The 20,667-nt window shown below is 44.7% G+C and overlaps 1 protein-coding gene across 6 annotated transcripts in view; it reads left to right on the top strand.

The window, feature by feature from the left end:
* Positions 1-4,832: 4,832 nt before the first annotated feature.
* The window catches only part of RSPH9 (radial spoke head component 9), an 85,791-nt gene continuing 69,956 nt past the window's right edge, over positions 4,833-20,667 (top strand). For 2 of the 6 annotated variants that reach the window (XR_010830224.1, XM_066993873.1), the window contains exons 1-4: positions 4,833-5,094; positions 5,229-5,391; positions 6,700-6,829; positions 7,426-7,572. Coding sequence is in view for 5 of the 6 variants with exons in the window: in XM_066993873.1 (XP_066849974.1) it covers positions 4,868-5,094; positions 5,229-5,391; positions 6,700-6,829; positions 7,426-7,572 (667 nt within the window). In the remaining variant the exon portion in view is untranslated. Of the gene's footprint in view, positions 5,095-5,228; positions 5,392-6,699; positions 6,830-7,425; positions 7,573-10,541; positions 10,640-20,667 lie in introns of those variants that run through there. The other 4 variants (XM_048080165.2, XM_048080166.2, XM_013200049.3 and 1 more) reach the window with 4 other exon arrangements.

Raw genomic sequence — 20,667 nt, 5'->3', positions numbered from 1 at the left:
ATTAAATCACTTTAAATGAGAACACAGTTTGGCCTCACGATATCCAGCACAGGGGCAGGAACGTAATACAGGAAAGGGTTACTTTCTAACTGCTTGTATGATTTAAGGCAGATAAATAAATAATAATAATCAGCCTTTGTTTCTGAAAGGAGATATTCAGTCTACCCAAAGCACCATCCAAGTCATTAAAGGATTCCCAGGTGCCAGTATTTGGAAAGGGTATTAGCTATTCAAACAGTGTAGGCAGAGGTCTCTGCTCTTCTCTCTCCTGGGTCATCTCAGATTTCTTCAATCTCTGCCCAGAACTGAACACAGGCGGGAAAGAAAGGTTGGAAATTTCACAGGAGTAAAATTTTCTCGTGAACAAAAAGAACATATTTTTCAGTCCTGCAGTAAAAACGAGGAAAACCCTCCTTTGTTAGTACAACTGCAAGGCTGATTGGACAGAGGCCTGCACACTGCACATGGAGGGGAAGACAGCAGGAGACCAGACTCTGCAGCAGATGCTGTGCAGGAACCGTCTTTTCCTCCCCTTTTCAGAGATAATTTACCTGGCTTGACTCTATTCCTGGGAAAAGAAACCACACAAAAGTGTCAGCGCAATGCAGCTGGGCTGTTCAAACAGAGTAATTCAGCAGCAGGTGGCAAAAGTGAATCCACACAAATGCAAAAGAATTGCTGAGGGGATGGCTGAGCTATACTGGCAACAGTCAGTGCCCCAGAGACAGGGATACAAACACCTCTCGGAGGGAAGTTCAGATTTAGGGTAATGACAATCATCTCAAGCCACCCACCCCAGCTGAGGTGGTCTCTAGCTCCTGCACATTTTTAAAAGTTAATAGTTGTAAGCAGGTGCCTGAGATTGAGTAGAAGTTTCAGTTTGGAAAGGTTTTCCTGAGGAAATAAAGAATGGATCGGAAATATCAATCACTACAGACAGAGACATGAGGAAAGACCAGAGGACTCTTACTATCTGACAAAAGGAGAAATGCAGATGTCTCCAACTGGAATAAGCTCTGCCTAAATAAAATCAAAGCTTTCTAGAAGGATGTTTTCTGAAAACTTCATCTTTATTTAATGAGATCTGCCTTGTGAATTGTTCTGACCCCAGAGTCCCTCTAGATGTAACTCCTCACTCCTGCTCCGAGTTCCCAGACAGTAGGCCAGAAACGCTCATCTCACCATCATCTTGCCAAACGCTTGTTTGCTTTCCTCACATATCACCCAGGTCTTGCCTCTGAGCTAAACTGTTAGAGAGGTTCTGTCTGGAGCCACCTGCAAGCTGCAGACTTATAGACCTTTCTTCCAAAGACAGGTTGATTAAACTTTGTCACATCGAGACTGTGCTTGCTCATGGCTGCTGACTCATTCCTCTCTGTAATATATGGTCTTGGTTATGACTCTGAAAAGCTTAAATCATTCAGGTCCCTGCCACTATAAGGTATGCTCTTCCACCATTTCACTTTAGCAACTGCAGCTTGTAGAGAAGAAATGAGCATCAGTCCTAAAAATTGAACTTGTAAAGACCAGAGATCATCATCAGCAAAACTGCAATGTAGGAACAACCAAAAAAAAAAAAAAGGTAGTTATTTGTCCAATGCCTATCCTTGCTTACAATATCTAAACAATCCTGTGTTAGCCCTTGTGAATGCATTAACTCATTGTGGCAAAACACTAGGATGATGGGCAGCTTGAAATGTGGATAATTTAATAATGCATTAAATCCTCCTGATGCCCAACCACAGTCAGGACCACAGTTCCATACTAGTTTCTCACTGATATCTTTCTGTTTCCAAGGTTCCTGAACAGAATCCTCCCACTCAGACTGTAGGCAGTTTATTAGCAGCATGGCGGGGCAAGTTCACAGCGCTGCACCTCACCTCTCTGGTTACCTGGAAAACACAAAGAAAGGCGTGTGTTCAGTTGCCAACTGGATGAATTATAGCTACTCATGTGATGCCCAGGCATGGATGTAATCAGCACATTGGTGCTTCTTACCCAGTAAATGCTTTACCTGTCCCATGTGCCAGGAACAGTCAGGAAGACAGATGCTATTAAGAGAGTAATGAAAAGCATGAAATTAAACTGATAGACATAGAAAACTTCATGTCACAAATACAACAAAGCTCATTGCCTCTTGCGTCCATCTTTTCCTGACAAGGGCAGGATAACCACTTTTTTTTGGGCATATTGCCTGCCCAGGATTACGCCAAAGAGAATCTCCGGGAAGAGCTTGTCACAGTCAACCCACAGATTTCCTCTGAATCTCAGCACAGCTGTTCCCATCCTGACCTACTAGCCCAATTTCTTGCTAACTTGTTACTGGGAATGCTTCTGCAGTGTTTCCAGATGTGGAGGATCCCAAGCCCGCGGCACACAGCACCTTCACCCCTTCCTCTCCAAGGCTCCCAGTGACAGCACACAGCAAGCTTCAGCCACACTAGTGGAGAAAATCGCAATGGTCCTGGATAAGCCAAAAACCCACGTCCTTTTCTTTGAACAGTTTGCAGTCAGAGTATTACCAGAGTTTTGCCGTATTTAGTACAATCTCCAAGACAGAGGAGAGTGTTGGTATTATAAAAAATAGGGACATCCCTGGTGCCTTCTGCTGCTGTTATACTGTAACCCAGAGGACAGATAACTTAAGAGCAGTGATGGCCTAGTATATGCCCAGAACAGTGCTACATGTGTCCTTTGAGAATATTTCTAGGGCAGCCTTCATAATCTGTACCAGCAGAAACAGTGACAGGGATCAATGACTGCTTGTCTTTCTCCTGAGATGAGGCATACTGGAGAACATGAAGGAAAATGAGCTCACTTCCTACTACATCACTAAAGGTATTTTCAAATGTTTTATAATGCTGTGCAAGGCATACAGGAGCCACTGTGCACTCAGCAGTAATTTACATGTATTTCAAGATATTTGACGCTGCAAAGAGCTGTACAAGCTTCAGTACCTTGCCCAAGAGGAGTGCAAGGAGTTTGATTTCTCACCCAAAAAGTGTCACCTGCTCTAACAGGGCAGCCGTGCTGTGGGGTGGAGCCGGGAGGAGCTGAAGCATTTTGGCACACAGATACACGTCTTGTTTGGTCAAAGGCAGGAGAGCTCAGTGCTCTGATGGGAGACTGCCGTGCACCGCTGGAGCACAGCACCTTCCCTCCCCGAAGGAGGCCTCTGAGGAAAGCTGCCTGACCTGAGCCCTGCTGAATGATGCCCGGTGCCTATCTTCTTCCCTCCTGGCTGCCCGACTGCTGAGCTGCTTGTTTGAGCCTGCGATGGCAACTGATGGGAGAAACTGCTTTCAAACTGTTTAATAACAGTGATGGTAACCTCTGACCCTGCTGAATAGCAGTGCTTTTGACCTTTCATTTGTTAAATAATACAACCACTTACTTCCCGATGCTTATCAGTGTTTAGTAATTGGGGTCAAGACAAAGCAAGGCAGAGTACAGTTGCCCACCAGACTTTGCCGAACCAGGAAGAATTTCCTTAAGCTACAGATTTCCTTTCTGATAATCTTCAGTCAGGACAAGCAAAGATTGGAGACTGGGTGGCTTAGAAGATCCATAACAGGCTAAAAGAGCTGCTCAGCTGCTAGCATCTGGTTTGAATCCAGTTGTGGTTGACAGTGGCAGAAATTCATTATGGTCTCAGGTTGCCTCTCTGACTCATATGAAATGAGTATGGCTTGCAGTTCTCGTGTTTACTGGCCAGACAGCCATATCATAAAATATTAGTGCAAGAAATGGTTCTAGCAACATTGGTCATTATATGAGTTTACGAAGCCTGAAAACGCCTGTTCCTGTTGGGAAAATCAGGCTAAGGCACAGTGGTAGGTGACAGTGTGGACAAAATTTTGTGGTCACTCCTGCATGTTCTGCGTGATTCATGTTAAAGAGAAGTGGTTAACCTGCAGGAATCCAAGTTCATTTTTGTGAGACGTAAGTAAAACTAATGGGCCTGATTGCATGCTGTACAGCTCATCGAACATCTCGCTTGACAGACAAGCAGGTGACAACCGTTACAGGCAGCAACCCTTAGATCAGTGTTTTCCTTAGGTGTGAACAGGAAATAGATGAAAAAAGAAATACAAGAATTTATGATGTGACAATGGATTTAAATATATGTGCACATACATATATTTATGTAGTGCACATATAAAGATTTAAACTTCCTTAAGACATCAAACGCAACTTTTATTTGTCTAAGCAGCTGGATGACCTCATTATTTATTTACTGACGTTTGTATCAGGCCGGTCTGCAAGATTTTTAGGGCAGGAGCTATTTCACGAATGTCTGTCTGTGTGTGATTCAGCAAAACCGGGCCCCACACAGTGATCCAAATACTACAATTTAAAAATAATAATAAAAAAAAGCCATCTACTTATGGATGTACATGAGTTGGATAGCGAGGTCAGTAAAATGACACCGTGCAGTGGGATTCTGAGGTAATTTTTGCTGCTGGCTATGTAAGACATGAGGAAAATGGAGCTGTTGGTGGTATCCCAGCCAAGGTGTCCTGCAGATTTTTAGGGACACCTTTGGCTTTAGCCCTCTGAGGAACACCGAGGGACGCCCGCCCCTGGCCGCAAGCTTAACACGCTGCTTGCCAGCGCCCCCGGGGCTCAGATAACGGGTTAGGGTTACACGGGCCTGACACACCCAGCCCTGCCCGTGCGACGCCCTCCCTCAGCCCAGCGGGGCCGGCCGCCATTTTCCTCCCGGGGCCGCCGCGCCGTTGCCATGGCAGCCGTTGCCGAGGCGCCGCCATTGCCGCCCGTTCGGGGCCGTTCCCCCGGCGGCACCGCGGCGCGGCGCGGCGGGCGGCCCGAGCGCCGGTTGCCCGGCGACGGCGACGCGGCGGCCATGGAGGCGGCGGGGCTGCCCGCCGCGCTGGAGCTGGCGGCCGGCGGCGGCGCGGGGCTGAGCCCGGAGAAGCGGGCGGCGCTGGGGGCTTCGCTGCCGCTGCTGCGGCGCGACTACCGCTTCGAGGCGGTCTGGTTCTGGGGCTGCGTCCGGGGCGTGCGCGGCGCCTACTACATCGCCCAGGGGCTGGGGACAGACCGCGCCGCGCCCCGCAGCCGCCTCTACAGGTGCCCGGGGGACGGGGAGAGGGAGCGGGACGGGCGTCCCCACCCCAACAAACGGTGTGGGGGGAAGAGGGGGGCTCAGGGCTCTGGAGAGCGCCCCGAGGGATGAGAGCACCAAGCCCCGTTGTCGCCGACAGCTTGGACTGTGTGGAGTGGAGCCTGCTGACGCCGCTGACCAAGGAGGTGGAGGCGCAGGCTGAGAAGCTGAAGGGCCGTTTCCAGGGGGATCCGTCTTTCCAGTACGAGTACGCCGAGGTAAACGCGGAAGATGCCGAAAGGTTGCTCGAAGACGGTAAGGAGGTAAATACAACAAAACACTTTCAGACTCGTTTCGCTACGGTTGTACCCCTCACACCGAATAGACTTTGCCTTGTTTGTAATGGGCAGCTGACGAGTCACAGGAACAGCCTGGTTCCTACTCGTTTAATCACAGGGTGGTTTGGGTTGGAAGGGCCCTTAAAGACCACCTGGTTCCACCCCCCTGCCATGGGCAGGGACACCTCCCACCAGACCAGGCTGCCCAAAGCCCCATCCAGCCTGGCCCTGAGCACTTCCAGGGATGGGGCATCCACAGCTTCTCTGGGCAGCCTGTGCCAGTGCCTCACCACCCTCTGCATAAAGAATTTCTATCCAAGTATTCTACCCAAACATCCAATTTAAATCTGCCCTCTTTTAGTTTAAAGCCCTTATCCCTTGTCCTATCACTACAGTCCCTGACAAAGAGTCCCTCCCCAGCTTTCCTGTAGGCCCCCTTTAGGTACTGGAAGGCCGCTGTAAGGTCTCCCTGGAGCCTTCCCTTCGCTGGGCTGAACAACCCCAACTCCCTCAGCCTGTCCTCATATAATTGGAATATTCATAATAGTTCTGATAATTGGCATGTGTCCCAGCTGTTCCAGGCAAAACTTCCCACTTGGGGGCACTTCTTTCTTCAGAACCAGCACACTTTTACCTGGACACCACTGACTGATGCCTGAAAAGTTATGGAAGCAAGAATGGGAGACAAGTGGGACTCCATATCTCCTATTTTACATCTGTTTAGAAAGGCTGTTTCTGTGGTTTGTTCTCTAGTTCTTGGAGTATTAGGCATAGGTAATGCTCCTTCCAAAATGCATGCCTTCAAGAATCTCCCTGTTCACAGCAGGTGGAATATACCCGCCTTCCTGTTCTCTGTCATTGTGTAGCAACAGCTTCTTGATTGAACTCTTACTTCAATTATTCCTGGACTTAGATATGGCTCAGAAATATCATTTCTCCTTCATGTTTTATTATGTGCAATTCGTACAGATCCTCACTGCAGCGTCTGAAGCTCTAGGCAGGAACTGCAGGTATCACTCTTTCTAACTGAATAGTCACAAGTAGCTTAATTGAGAGGGAGGAAATGGTTGAATGAAGGGAGGGACAGGTAATTCTCTTGGGCGTCTAGACTCTCTGCTCCTAGCCATGTTTCCTGTCATATCTTATGAGAAGAACGGCTGATTTGTGATCATCTTTGGATAGCCACTGGGCACCAAGACGAGTTGGTTGTGGTTTCTATTGTCACACTGAGTTTATTTTCAGAAACAACAAGAAGCAAAGCCCTGCCTTTAAAATTTTCCTCTTTTTTAAAAGCCTGTGATCAAGGAGGAGGACCGCCTCATAGCTACGATAGACCAGATAGACAGAGCAGTTGGTATCATCCCCCGAGGTGCGTTTGTGAAGACTCCTCTTGGGTCTGTGCATGAAAACAGAAACTTTGAAGGTAAATTCTCATTGTCTTTATCAGAATCAACTGTACTTTGATCATAAAGGCAGTAAATGAAGATGACTTTCTCTCTCCAGCTGATGCTTTGATTTCAGGTGTATTTTTGACCTGGGTAAGATGAACAGGGAGGAGACAATCCGGTGCCACTCCTGCCATTCTGATTCACACCACAGAGCTGTGAATATAATCACTAATGTTCAGGTGCAACTCTGCAGATTCAACTCTGGGAGATGGGAGGAGAACCTCTGGGTCATTAAACCTGTAGTTTCATTTGTCTGTGTGTGGTTTATGCCAGTGTTTAGCCATTACAGCTGCAGTGAATTCATCATCTGCATATAGTATGTAACCAAATGGGCAGAGAGTTGGTCTTGCCTCAGTGCCCACTGCATATCTGGGACTGCAGTTAGCATGGTCCACAATGCATCGGGGAGTACTGCCACCCACTTGTGGCAAGTCTGTGGACTTCCGTGGAGTCCACTGGAGAAAGACTGTGATTCTGTCCTGTAGGCACTAGAGAAAGAACATAACTGTCTGTGATAGTATGTACATTAGCTCAACTCACTGTATTAATGGTCAGGAATGGCTGTTTGCAGGTCTTTCTTTGATGGAGGCAAAAAAATTAAGTTCCTATTTCCATTTTACGGAGCCTGTTAATCTGAAGAATAAAACCTTGCTGGAAAAGGCTAACTGGGACCCATCCACTGACTTTCTGGACTCTCTGGAGCATGATATCCCACAAGGTAAAAACAGCAGAGTCAAGAGATGCAATGAAAGGGAAGGCAGTCTGCATAGCCTGGAAAATGCTGAGGAGACAAGGCATGGGTTACAGTGGAGTTGGTATGCTTAGGGGAACCCCCTGCTAACCTATAAACATTATTCTTTACTAAACGTTGTACTTAATTCATTTTTTTTTAAGCAATTATAAACACTTAAAATGGTAAGTGTACCAGGGCTGTTGCATCCTTACAAAAGGTCTCCTGACCACAACACCACTTCCCCCCTCTCGGCCTCAGTGCTGTATTCCCTCCTGACTTCTGTAAAGCCTGTGACAGCTGGTGACCCTATAGGGGGAGATAAATTCCCTGTCATTGGCGGAGTTACATGGTTTGAAGTATTTCACACCTTCCATCCCACCCAGTATTGCTTTTCTTTGCCTAAATGGGCTCTCATTAACACTAAGCTGATATCCTTGAGAGGCTGTGTTGAAACTTTATTTTGATAAACTGTGTTAGAAATACTGTAGCGTGGAATAATCTGTCCTCTAGCAGGATTATACACTGCAGAAGGAGAAAGGATGATGTGAATACTGGAATGTATCTTCAGTTCACATCTCTACTGTTCTTCTGGGCAACTGTTAAATATAAATACATTGAACCTCATCCAGGGATTCCTCTGGTGAGGTATTTCTCTAAAGAGATGTTACCAGTTTGGATTTATGTTGCTGTTTTGCTTCTGGAGCTTTGAACAGGGATTTAGTTTCTCATTCAGAGAGAGTAAATCATTATATCTACCACCTGGTCTGCAGCTGCATTCCTCGTTACTGTGCTACATTTTGAAGTACATAGAATTCTACAGAACTGCTTTACGTCTGTAAACTGGGAATGACTTTTTTTTTTTTTTTTTTTTTTCTAAAAAACACTGCTTTTTGCTGATACAGTGCGTTTTTGGGTTGGGCCAAACATTTCCACATCCTGCTGTCTAGAAAAATTTTTGAGTCACAATCAGACTTTACGTTTGCTATTTTATTTCTGTTCTGGAGTAGGAGGATCGGATAGTAGCTGTCCTGTGCCAGATAGAATTGGCTGTAAGAACTGGAATATATATATATATTTGCCCAATCTTTCCTCTGCCAAAAGGGAATGGAGAATGAAACTAGTGAGCTCTGTCCTGAATTCTGAAAATTCTTGACTCTTCAGAGCATAAACAGCACTAAAATCAAAACTGTCCAACTTACTGGTAGTATCCTTGCTGCAGTCATTTTTCAGAAATGTAGTCTGGACACACTGCGTGTTTTTACGTACACTGGCTCATTGAATTGCTCGTTTAGACTCAAAAAGGAATATTGCAAGTGGGGTTAGCTCCTAGATGTTTCCTAAGAAAATCTTAGTTGCAATTTTGTATGGCAGTTAAGGCATTGCTGCTACTTAGATTTTTTTTTTCCCCTCTCTTTTTCTAGGGTTCCTGATAGGGAGAGTCTTTAGTTTTGTGAGTTTTGTGAGTTTAGTTTTGTGAGTTTTGTGGTTTTAGCCAGCTTCAGTGTGACGGGGAACGGCAGTTTCTAAAGATTAGAGACCCCATCCTGCAGTTTCCCATCTAGTTCAAGGGTTCAGGCAACTGGCAGGTTGTGCTGTATATTAGACATGAAGGTGGAGGTTTTGTGGAAGTCTTTAAATCAAATGTGACTTGTAGCTCTATTTTACCCAGTGGCAGGTAGGAAGTGGGACTCAGACAGGTCACCATCATGTTTGTCTTCCTGTGGCAACCTGAGGTTTGTATAAGCGTGAACCTTTGCCCTCTTTCCAGGAGGCTGTTGCTTTTAATGCAGTTCTCAGTCTCCTCAAAAAAGTTACCTATTAAAGACTACCTGAGTTCAAGTGTAGCTGAGTGCTTCTTAATGGAAGAGTAGAAGATTCATCATGGTGCCTGTGCAGCTGTGGCTATATTGTCCTGCTCTTTCTTGGACTGAACCTGGGGATTGATGAGATGAGCTTGTCAGGCTAAGGAAGTAAGACAGGAACTGATTAAAGGATCAGCAAAGCATGCACCCTCTCTAATTGCACTCTATCACATGCAGATAGGAGCTCTGACATTAAAGAAAGATCAACCCACCTCTTTAGCAAGTGTTCAGGTTGTCTAACGTACTGGTTGCTTGGGAAAATGTGGGAAAAAAAAAGGAAGAGGGGACAGACACAAACTTTGCGCTGATTTTATCAGCGTGGCTCTGCCGAAGTCTCCCATTCTTGGTTGCAAAGCTTTTGAACTCTGGTTCTTGGATCACTTTCTTTCAACTCTGCCAGTACATGTTAGTCCTGATTGAGAGCAGACAATGCTTTTTCTATTTCTTGACATGTTGTTCACAGTTCTGGCAAATCCCCACATTTTGACCTGAAGCTTTTCCTGTCTTTCCTGGCTAGCTCCTTTCTTGAACAGTTTTTATCAGAGCCGAAGCAGGAATTTCCAAACCTATTATATTCAGAATAGATTGTGACTGAAGCAGAGAATTGTTTTTGCCCTCAGCAAATAAATAAAAAGTGGACCAGTGGGTGAGCAACATCTCAGTGATGCTCACAGCCAGAATTGGCTAGAATTTCCCTAGTATCTTAAAAGACCTAAAGAACAGGACTGAGGGAGGAAAGGCTGCTTTTTTTTTTTCTTTTTTTTTTTCTCCTGCCTAAATGTAACAACTCTGTTGGAATAGTTTTCTTTATTAACTGGAGACCGAGCATCTGTGATGGTTATCAAGAGGGTAACTGTCAGAAAGTGGCATGTCATTATAGGAGAACAGAGGTGTCTTACAGAATGGAAAGCTGGAGGCAGAGAGATTTTATTTGACAGCTGAGAGGTGGGAAGAAAGGAAGCTAAAACCAGGTTGAATAAAGGATGCAATGGTAAATGCAGAGAGTTTAGTGCAAGACTACAACAACTGGAGTTTTATAACAAAACTGTCTGCCACCCTTATCTTTACCAGTGATATCTGTGGTGATTGCAGGTTCCAGATTCTGCTTGTGTGTCTGTCTTTGTGGTTATCTGTATACTTCAAGAGTTCAGAATATGTTGGTGCTCCTCCCCTGATCACACTGTGAGTCTGTCTGCTTTTTCTTGGGATCTCAGCTCCCAGAGGCAAGTGATTGTGTGACTTTTTATAAAAAAACAAAACACAACAACATTTTTTTTTTAATGATTGGAGAGAAAAGTGGGAGAATGTGAACACTACCGTCTCATAAACAAATTCAGTTTGCTTACCCCCTGTAAGATCTCCAGCTCTGAGCAAAACTCATGAATTTGAGTGGCTTGACTCATGATTTTTGAACATGGATGCGTTGTGATACTGATCTTCTTGTCACCGCAGTATCAGATCATGCAATGCTTCTTTCTGATCCAAATGGCCAGCTGGCCAAAACGTTGCGTGCTGGGATCTGTAGGTTTTGCTGGCCATATGTCTGCATTAAAGATAAGCTTGTTTGCTCTAGTCTAAGCAGACAATCTGCTCAAATTTATGCACAATTAGATGTAGCCTTTGAGCTGCTGGCGGATTGCCAGTGTCGTCCTTTCTGTTGCATGGAGTTCGGCACCATGGGCAATAACACTTCAGGAACTAGAGTTGTGGCAGTTTTACATGTGCTTGTAGATAATAAAACAGCAAAGCAAATAGCAGTAATTCCTAGCATGCCTATAGTGTTTTCACTTGACCTAATGTTGTGTAGATATGAAACAATAGTCACTTGTCACGCACTGACACGACGGGGAAAGTGAAAATGGAGAGGGAAGGATGATTTTACTGTGACCATAGTACCAGTTTAGGCAGTGCTACATTCTGCAAGGATGAAGGAAAAGGATGGGAGAAAGCCTAGGGTACTAGTGTAGAATGGAAAGCTTGGGAAGAACTAAAACAGTAGATGAAGAATTCAGTTCTTAGGCACTTTCAAACTACACTTCAGAAAAGCAATAAGTTGACTTTGAAGGTTTGTTACAGATTACTGACTCAGATCACTTTGATATGGAGATAAGGGACACCAACAGGGCGCTGTTAAAAACCGATGCAGAAGGGGAAGTTTGTCAGAGGCAAAGGGAAAGAAAATTGTAGATAGGAAAAGATATGAGTAGAAACAGGATTTCTATGAGAAGAGTTTAGTCAAAAGTCATGGCTCCCAGTCAAGAAACAGCAACTTTTGGCTCAAAGCCTACCGCAGTTTGTTGATGTCATAAGAGCAAGAATCAGAATTAAAAATCAATATAAAAGGAAATGCAGAAAGTCGGGTACAATTAATGATCAACATAAATTGAAATTTATAATGAATAAAAAATGACAAAGGAAGACAGAATAACCTGGGGTAATCCATTGCTGGCTTGTTTGACAACTGTAAGAAGGAATTTTTCAGGTATATTGACAGGAAAAGAAAGCATAGTAAGGGTATTGGAATCTGTCACTAAATGGCGATGGTAAAATAAGAACGTGGAAGGACAGAAATGCTCAAGATTTTTTTTTCTGGTTTGTATTTGGAACGAAAATAAGAATATGGACTTGCATCAAATGAAGACAATAAAATACTCTTTCAGGCGGTTTTCAGACTAAGTGAGCTAAGTGAGAGAAGGATTAGACAACCTTTACTGTGGGCCAAAAAATGAAAATGGCAGAGCCAGTAAGTTGCTCCTGAGTGCATTATCTCAGAAGACTTGTGGCATACTTATGATGCTAACCTTTAATAAATCCCAGCATTGCAGAGATACTCCCCTAAACTAATCTTGATTAGTAGTTGTGATTCAGAAATCACTGAATGGGTGTGTTCCTGGAAGGGGTCAGAAGGGGTTTCAGCTGGGACTGGTGCCAGCGCTGATATTCTTCAGTGTATTTATAAATTATGTAGAAATGCAGGATTGGTGGAGAGACAGATAATGACAAAGGCGACACCTACAGAGATCTGGTAAACCAGGCTTACTTAAATAAAGTACGTTTTGGTGTAAGTGCAAAATCAAGTATACAAGAACAGGGAGCATGAGCAAGACTGAGAACTGTATTCTGGAAGCTGTGGCTCTGAGAGGAAATCCAGGCACAACCCACTAAACACAAGCTCTCAGTCTGATGTTGAGACTTAAAAAGGCTAATATGATCTGTAGATGTATAAACAAGGGCGTAGCAAATAGGAACTGGGAGGTGACTTTACTTTTGCTATACTACTGGTGCGATCAGGGCTGTATTACTGCACATTGCAAAACTAGAGAAGTTGCAGAAAAGAGCCACAGAATGATTCAAGGGCTGGTGAGAGACATAAACAGTTCAATCTGTTTATCTTGCAGAAAAGAACACGAGAATGACTGTATTACGCTGTGTAAATACTCCATGGAGTTTAAGTATTGGGTACTGAAGGTCTATTTAGTATAGCAGAGAAAACCATAACAGGAACCAGCAGCTGGAAATTATAGCTGGAAAAACCGAAAGGAAAAATCAGGTAGAAATCTTAAGAGTGAAATGATTACCTGCTAGCAAGGGCAATGGGTGAGTGCATTCCTTGGTATCTTAGCGTCATGCTGGATGTCATTCTGGGGGATGTGTCCTAGCCAAATGGAAGCACAAACTGCGAGTCCTAGACGTGAGTAATTGAGTTCAATTTAATAGCCAGTGGTATGTAAGAGTCCAGAACAGATGACTTCCTGGTACACCTTGGTAAATTTGGTGACAGCTAGGATGATGATGTTTGGCTTCTTCATTGCCCGTGACGATGACACAAAGGTGACAGCGGGTTCCTGAGACAGTGACTCCAAGCGCAGGACTCTCAATACAGCTGGCTTTACTTCCTGAGCTATAACACATAAGGGCTTAAAAGAGCATTGAAGAGACTCCTGACTTATCACTCTTCATCATGGAGTGTGATCCGAAGAGCTGAGATTTCCTTAGATGCAGTTGCTGACTAACACAAGGAGAGATTTTATAGCATTGATCTAAATGGGTATACAGAGGGGGGATAATGGTGAGCCATGTCCACATGCTGCGTCAAGATTCAGTTAGAGGAGGCGCAGAACTGTCTAGACAGAAGATTATTTTATCTCGTCACCCAAAAGTGCAGTGTTTTGGGAGCGTTCCTTATACAGCGTTACAGACAGGGGTTTGTGGCTATTTCCTTGACTGTGGGCACTAGCCTTTCTTTAAACTTCCTGAACAGTAGCCTGGGTTAGAACGCTAACCTCCTGTCCTCTGAGCTTCATTAGCACACTCTTTATCAGTTTTGCAAAACCTTGTGCTTAATGGGGCCTTGAAGATGGAGAGGTTGCATTTTTAAGCTAGAGAGAGAGTTTCCTTTGGCCACTCTCAAGGGCCATTTTGGTAGCCTCATCTCGGCTGCCCCAAAAGCCCAGGTGCTGGGAGGAAGGGGGCCAGGAGACATGAACCTGCTTTATCTCCATGCATTAACGCAGCTAATTAACTCCCTTTCGGACTGCTCCCCCCCCACCCCCCCAAGGCGATTAATCCCCTATCAGCCTCCAGTCTCCAGCCATTCGAAGAGTCTGTGTCTGCAGAGGTATTTACAACCCCAGCTAGGCAGCAGAGAGCAAGTCGGGCTGTTATCAGGGCTCTAAGACAAATGGCTGCCTATCTCCCCAGTGGCCTTGCAAAATCCAGCGAAGTGCTATGCTGTGCTGGCCACCTACTTTCACCCAGCCTCCCTTCTCCGCTAACATTTCACAGATGTGACCTGAGCCCTCCCCTTTCATTGCTTAACAATAAGCAGCACCTCCCCAGCTCTGTGAAAGCTGAGAGCAAGAGCACTTTACTTCTTAGCCTGCCAAGAGCCACACGGGGACAAGGCTTTTTAAGCTGTCTCACTGAAATCCAAACTAAAAGACCCATAATGAATGAGAGGGCAGTGCTGCATGTTAGCAAGGAAAAAAAAAAAGAGGTAGCCAAAATGTAAACCAAAATACCTCTTGTGGCTCATAGCTATCCTCATTCCTGTTTAGGAGAGGTAATCCTTAGACTCAGTGAATCTGTGAAACTGAGCAATGGTATCCCTTGGAGTTACCTGACATTTAAACAAGTGTTTTCAGCAACCAAGCTTTATAGCACGGTGGCACAGGGGGAGTACAACAGATGTCTGTGGATCAGAACAGCTGGTGGCTTTCGGATGTGGGAATTGAACCGAACAGTTGGCTTAGTGGGTTATTAGTTTTTTTGTTTGTTTGTTTGTTTTGTTTTTATCTGGTACCTGAGTTTCTCTGTTAAAACTGAAGTTAGCTATCCCTAGAAATAATTCTAGCGTGGCTGTAGCTGCTGCCTTCCAGCAGAGTGCACTATGGTGCCAGCATTGTCAGCGTTGAGCACAGAAAAGGAAACTACAGAAAAGTAAAATGAGAAAGAAAAGCACCAAGATCAGATTGAGGAGAAGGTAAAGCCTGGGTTCCCAGGCTGTGTGTGGTGTATTGAAATCCTGAACAGTAGGTAAGGAGAGGAAGAGATCCAGTCCCTTTGAGGCTTAGACAATTTCTGGAATGGTCACTGGACTTTTAAAAAGCTTTTTCAGCATCCTTAGTGACCAGAGGCATGCAATGGACGTACGCAAACACATAAGCATGTTTCCTGCCTCCTTCAAAGGTAGAGACACTCTTCATTGTTGCTCGTGATGTTGGACTAGGGAGCCTTTAGAGGCCAGAGGCTTTAGAGGTTAGCTTTCAGAGGCCTTTAGAGGCCACTCTCAGAGTGGCCCAAGAAAGTTCCCTGGGAACAATACAAGATACTGTCCCTCCTACAGGTGTGGTGCTGCTAGCTTAGGAGTTCAGTGTCGGACTGAAACCTCCTCTGTGGCAGCACAGCAGGAGGACTCCAGAGCCAGCTGGAGAGCCAACTTTTGACTGGCTGTCCATGATCTGCCTTGATTTCTGGAAGGGAGTCTGTTTTCCTTTGGCTTTGTGTCTGTGGGTAATAAAAGAGTGCATTCACTACTTTTGGGTCCTAGGTCTATATCACCTCAGGGGTCTTGTTTAGTCAGAGGCCTTGGGTGAGTTTATACTGGATCAGGGCTGCCCATCAACAGAGCTGTGGTGGGATCTTTCACCCTCCTGACTGCTGCAGTGAAATAATGAGGACAGAAGCACAGTCTTCACAGCAGCTTTCCAGGGATTGTATTTAAGATTTGTTCCTCCTCAGTAAAGGAAAACATTGCCCACCCTGTTTCTATTTCAGTTCCTGGTTCACTGGATGTGAAAAGGAGATGAACTTCTTGCTGAACTGATGGGGAAATGCTGGTATAGCCTCGGAACCAGAAATTGTAGTTTTATCAGTGTCAGCCTTGAACTAAACCCTTTTTCTAGGGAATGATGAAAAATTACTTGAAGAGGAAATCCCAGGGCAGTCTGTCTGTTACTGGAAGTCAGAATGAGCCCTAAGCAGGTCAGCTTTTGCTCGGAGCGATCTATTTCTGAAGGGACTCCACGTAAGGAGCGGCGGTTCCTGCCTGTGCAGCAGCTGGCGTTGGTGCCAGCTCTTTGCACATGGCTTTCCTCTGCTGTTTGCTGCTCCTTTCGCTGTAGAACTTTTGCAGAGAGGGAGTTAACAGGCATTGTCTGGTTTTGCTGTACACAAATACTGCATGGATTAAAATTCTGCGTGCTGAAGGGGTGTGTGGCTGTGCGTAGAGGGAAAAGGTCCAGGGACAGTTGATCTATGGGTATATTTGTACAGCAGTTGTGGTGTGCATAGGTTTCCAGGCTATTCCAGGTACTAGAAGATGCTTAGCCATCTTTAGTGTTTGGAATTAGGTTTAATATCACCACAGCTGTACTGGGCTGTGTGGGCATGCTCTGAGTGACAGTATTCTCCGCAACTGGTAAACTCTTCAAGTAATTTGGGCCAGAATTTGTATCTAGCCTAGTATGAAAACATCCAGTGTTCATGATCTGTGCCGTGCCATCTGTTCTTCATCCTAAGTCCTTTTAACTAGTCATGCTAACTTGATGAGGAGGTGAGAAGTACACCTTGGGGACTGACAGCGTTCGTAGCCTTGCCCCTCCTGCAGGAGAGTGAATTGGATGTGCTCTAAGCATTCAGTGGGTTTTGAATCCCAGCACTGACTGCTTTGTGCTCTCTCAGAATTCAGAGATCAATGTGAGGTTCTTTGCTCCTAATCCAGCCCCTGTTCATCATTATCACCTCCTCAAAGTGACCAGTGCTTTGTTATCAGGAGAGGCAAAATCTTACAAGGTGGCCATAATCTCCTCTGAGAGTCAGACAGATATTCTCCCTCGGGTAAGAAAGTGACAGTGACCGAAAGCTCTAGGGGGAAGATGGCTAGAACAAAGCTGTCCATTGCATCCTTTCATCAAACTGTTAATCTTTCTTTCAAAGACATCACATTTGTTTGGTGACAAAAGCCCCAAAGAAGCTGAATTGAGCCTGAAATCCTGTAGCAAGATTTAGAGGAAGCGTCTTTCATTCAGAGCGGGGAGGAGCGAGAGACTCCTTCTTTTTCTTCCTTCTAACCAATGGGCTCACAGAAGTCCACGAAGGTGACGGATTAATGCAGGGGCTCCCCAGGTAGATGCTACGTGACTCCTGGCACGCTCCAAAAACGTTTCCACAGCGACCAGCTGAACAAGAAATATGGAGTGTGACGGGATCCAGCATAAACCTGTGCTTTGGAAGGAGGGTGTTTTGCTGCTCTGAGAGATTTCTAAATTTACTACCGAGGACCCAAGATACAATGGTCCATATTTTTGTTGTCATTATCCAAACAGAAGGGATTTGAATTAGTTTTTCCCGCTACTTAGAAGTTTTGATTGTATATTGTCTTGTTTCCTCTAGTGCACAGCACCATTCCAAATCCTTGTTCTGGATGCTTTCTGTGCCAAGACTGCATCTCTTTCATAACAAAACAGCAACGACAAAAAAATAAAAAATTAGCTGGTGGGAGAAAGGATTCTAGTGCTATTCTAATTATCACGTGGATTTAGGAATAACGGGCAACGTAACTGGGCTAAAAGGGAGGCTGTAATTAGATGTGCGTTATTCCTGTGCTAGCTCTTTCAGTGCTTCCCATCCTCTGCTGCTCATTTATGTCTGTGTATTGTCCCTTCTTTTGTATCAACATTGCTGGCTGTGCAGCCAGATTCCAGCTGGAAAAATAACTTTATTTTTGACTAGACTATTTTTCAACCAGATCGTTTCCCTGACCTCGTTCACTGAGCAGTAAATAAAACACTTTTGCAGTCTTTATGATGGAGGAGTGATGAAGGCGGGAATAAAGGTTTGAGGGCAGAGGCTGCTTCAACTGAATTAAAGAGCACTGATGTCAGATGTCTAGGTATGGCCTGAATTTCACCTGAATATTGTGAATGTGCGACAAAGCTGCAACCCCGGAATCTTCCTTGTAAGCAGGAAGCCTCTGAAGTAGGACTGGTTTACTTTGAGCTTTGGGCATGGTTTTATTTGTGTGTCAAAGATGTGGCAGGCATTAGGACCATGCAGGAGCCTCCTGGCAGCATCTGACTGTTTGTAAGCTCCACTTTCCTGGCTCTGGTGGCTTTTTAAAATAGTAGTGAACCTGCAACCAGTCTGTGTTTCTATTTAATTGTTATTAAATAGTTACATGGGGAATTGGAAATATTGACAGCAGTGTTAACATATGGGGTGCAGGTGGTGTGTCAAGCAAGTGAAAGAAATTTAGTTTGCAGCCAGTAAGTGGCATGAAGGAGTTTGAGCCCCACATAGTGTTTGGATGTGTTCTTATGGCTGTTAGGCTGTGTGTGAAACGTCCGTGTGGTGAAATTTGTTGAGAGCCAGAGCATAGTGACCTTTCCTTACAGCTGCTCTGCTTTGCAATTGGTCTTTGTTCCCTACAGACAGTGAGTTAGAAGTAGGAAGCTCTCCCCAGCGTAGGATTTTCTGTTGGAGGGAAACGGAAGTTAAATCCCACGGGTGTAGTGGAGCGCTGTCAGAACTAAGTGCCTGGGGTCACACAGCCAAGCAGCAGCTGCTTTTGCAAAGGGAAATGGTTATGTTCGCCTTCTCTAGGTGTTAATATTTGTCCTGTAACTCAGTACTTTACTCTCACTCTGGATTGACTGCAGAAAGACACATTACAACCTGCTCGTGCAGCAGCATATTGTGTTATTGGTAAGTGCAACCACGGCGTAGCTGCTTTTCCCTTGAGGCGTTTCCTTCTTTGAAGAGGAATTGATAATGCCACTTTTATGACCCTGTGTGAGCTTTTGCGACATGGAGTCTCTGTGTCAGGCTGTCTAGCTTTTAAAGCTGTTTCTTCTCAAGCTTGCTCTGAAATTAGGCATTGCTGAATCACCTCCAAAGCAGCAATGTTATGAGAGGTCATACTGAAAGTGGACCAGTTAAGGCAGGAAACTTCTCCTGCAAACAGCCCTCTTAAAAGGCTTTTGTTTAAAAGCTAATGTTTCATGCACTCTCTGAATTACAAGATTCAGCCCATAGCCGAGACAGACGCAGGGGATGAGACAGGGATTTCTATTGGCGACTGCAAAGGAAGAAGAAGCTGAGAAGGAGGTTGACTTTTGAAATTCAGCCCTGGTGTCCTGGCAGCTGTTGAAGGGCCATAAAAAAGGCAGCGGTTTAACACTGGGTGAGCATCAGGATCTTCAAAGTGCTTTCTTGTTTGGAAAGTTGTAAGGAACTCCTCAGAATTCCTGCCTGGGTTTGGAGGGGTGGAGGCTGCAGCCTGCTCCGAAGGGGGAATAGGAAGCTCCAGATCTTCATCCAGCGGATATTTTTCCCATGCTCTTTCCTCCCACACAGCAGCTCCCTCCCTTCCCTTCTGGAGCAGTAACAGGCAGTGCTTGGCTTCCTTAGGTTTGCTGGGTGCAGCTTAAGAACTATCTTGCTCGTTTAAAAATATGTATTTTGAAGAACAGAAACCTTACCACAGCAGCGTTGCCATGAAAAATCTCTAGCGTGAGAGTTATGACCTCCATTTCCCTGCACCTCATCAAGTGTTGCATGATGAGCGAGTTAACTGCTGCTTGATTTAGGGACAATACAGGCTGCACCTCATGCTCAGGTGCAACTTAAAAGCAGTGTTTAACTCTAGGAAAGCTAGTTCTTACTTGCCATCTCCTAGTTAGAGTTGTATTCCCTCCAATGCAAAAAATAATATATGTGTGTGTGTGTGTGTGTTTTCCTGACTACTTCTATTCAGGATTCTCGGTGTACCTTACAGACTGATGTTCTGAGCTTCCCAGTCACACATTAAGAGACACCTCGCCTGACAGAGGGGTAATGATGAGCACAGGGGTAATGATGAGCCAGTGTTAGAAGGGATTTGAACCCTGCATCCTGCTTCAATATTTTTGTATTAATACAGACCCACACCTACCCATGCAGTGATTTTACTCTGAGAACCATTTATAATAAAGGGAAGTTTATTTATTAAAAAATATAAACGCAGCAACTAATTTTCATAATTCTCCTGATCCCTTTTTATATTGCTTTATTAAATGCATTTCTAAAGCTTTCTCTTGAAGGAGAAAGAAGAAACGTTCATTTTAAGCTATTATTTTATGCTGTTCATTTGCTACTGATTAAAATAGTTTGAGTGATTTATGACGTTATTTAGAGTTCCTGCAAGAAAGGTGGGGCTGAAAAAAACATCATGTTGTTTTGTGAGATTTGAAGATTGTGAGATTTGAGCTGTGATGGAAGACGATGCAGTTGTCTTGGATCTTTCAAGGAGAACAACTCCATGTCTCTTAAATTCAAATACTAACTTTGTTTCCTTGAATGTAGCTAACATGGTAAGGTATGGAAAAAATCAGTACTGAGATACTGGACTCCAATTAACCTTTAACAAAAAAGACCAAAGTAAGCAGGCAAGTTCCAGAACTTGATTGTGATGTCTTCTTAGAAGGCAGACACCAGCATTGTGTATCAAATGCAGTTTCTGAATGTGTTTTGTGCATTGCAGGAGTGCAGTCTGGAAAAGTATACTGAATGAATTCAGCTATCAAAGATGATTAGAGAAATCTTCCCAGTGATTTGGTTAGTAAATGATGAAAGATGGCGCTGCTGCTGCCCTTTGGTTCTGCACAGTAAATAGTAGTTCTATGACTGGTCACTGTCATGGCTGAAAACAGGACCTGAGTGAAGATGGCATTAGAGTTTC

Source organism: Anser cygnoides, chromosome 3 (genome assembly GCF_040182565.1).
Source record: "Anser cygnoides isolate HZ-2024a breed goose chromosome 3, Taihu_goose_T2T_genome, whole genome shotgun sequence".
Taxonomy (NCBI): domain Eukaryota; kingdom Metazoa; phylum Chordata; class Aves; order Anseriformes; family Anatidae; genus Anser; species Anser cygnoides.
The sequence above is the reverse complement of the archived record's forward strand: the minus strand, read 5'-3'. Positions and strand labels throughout refer to the sequence as shown.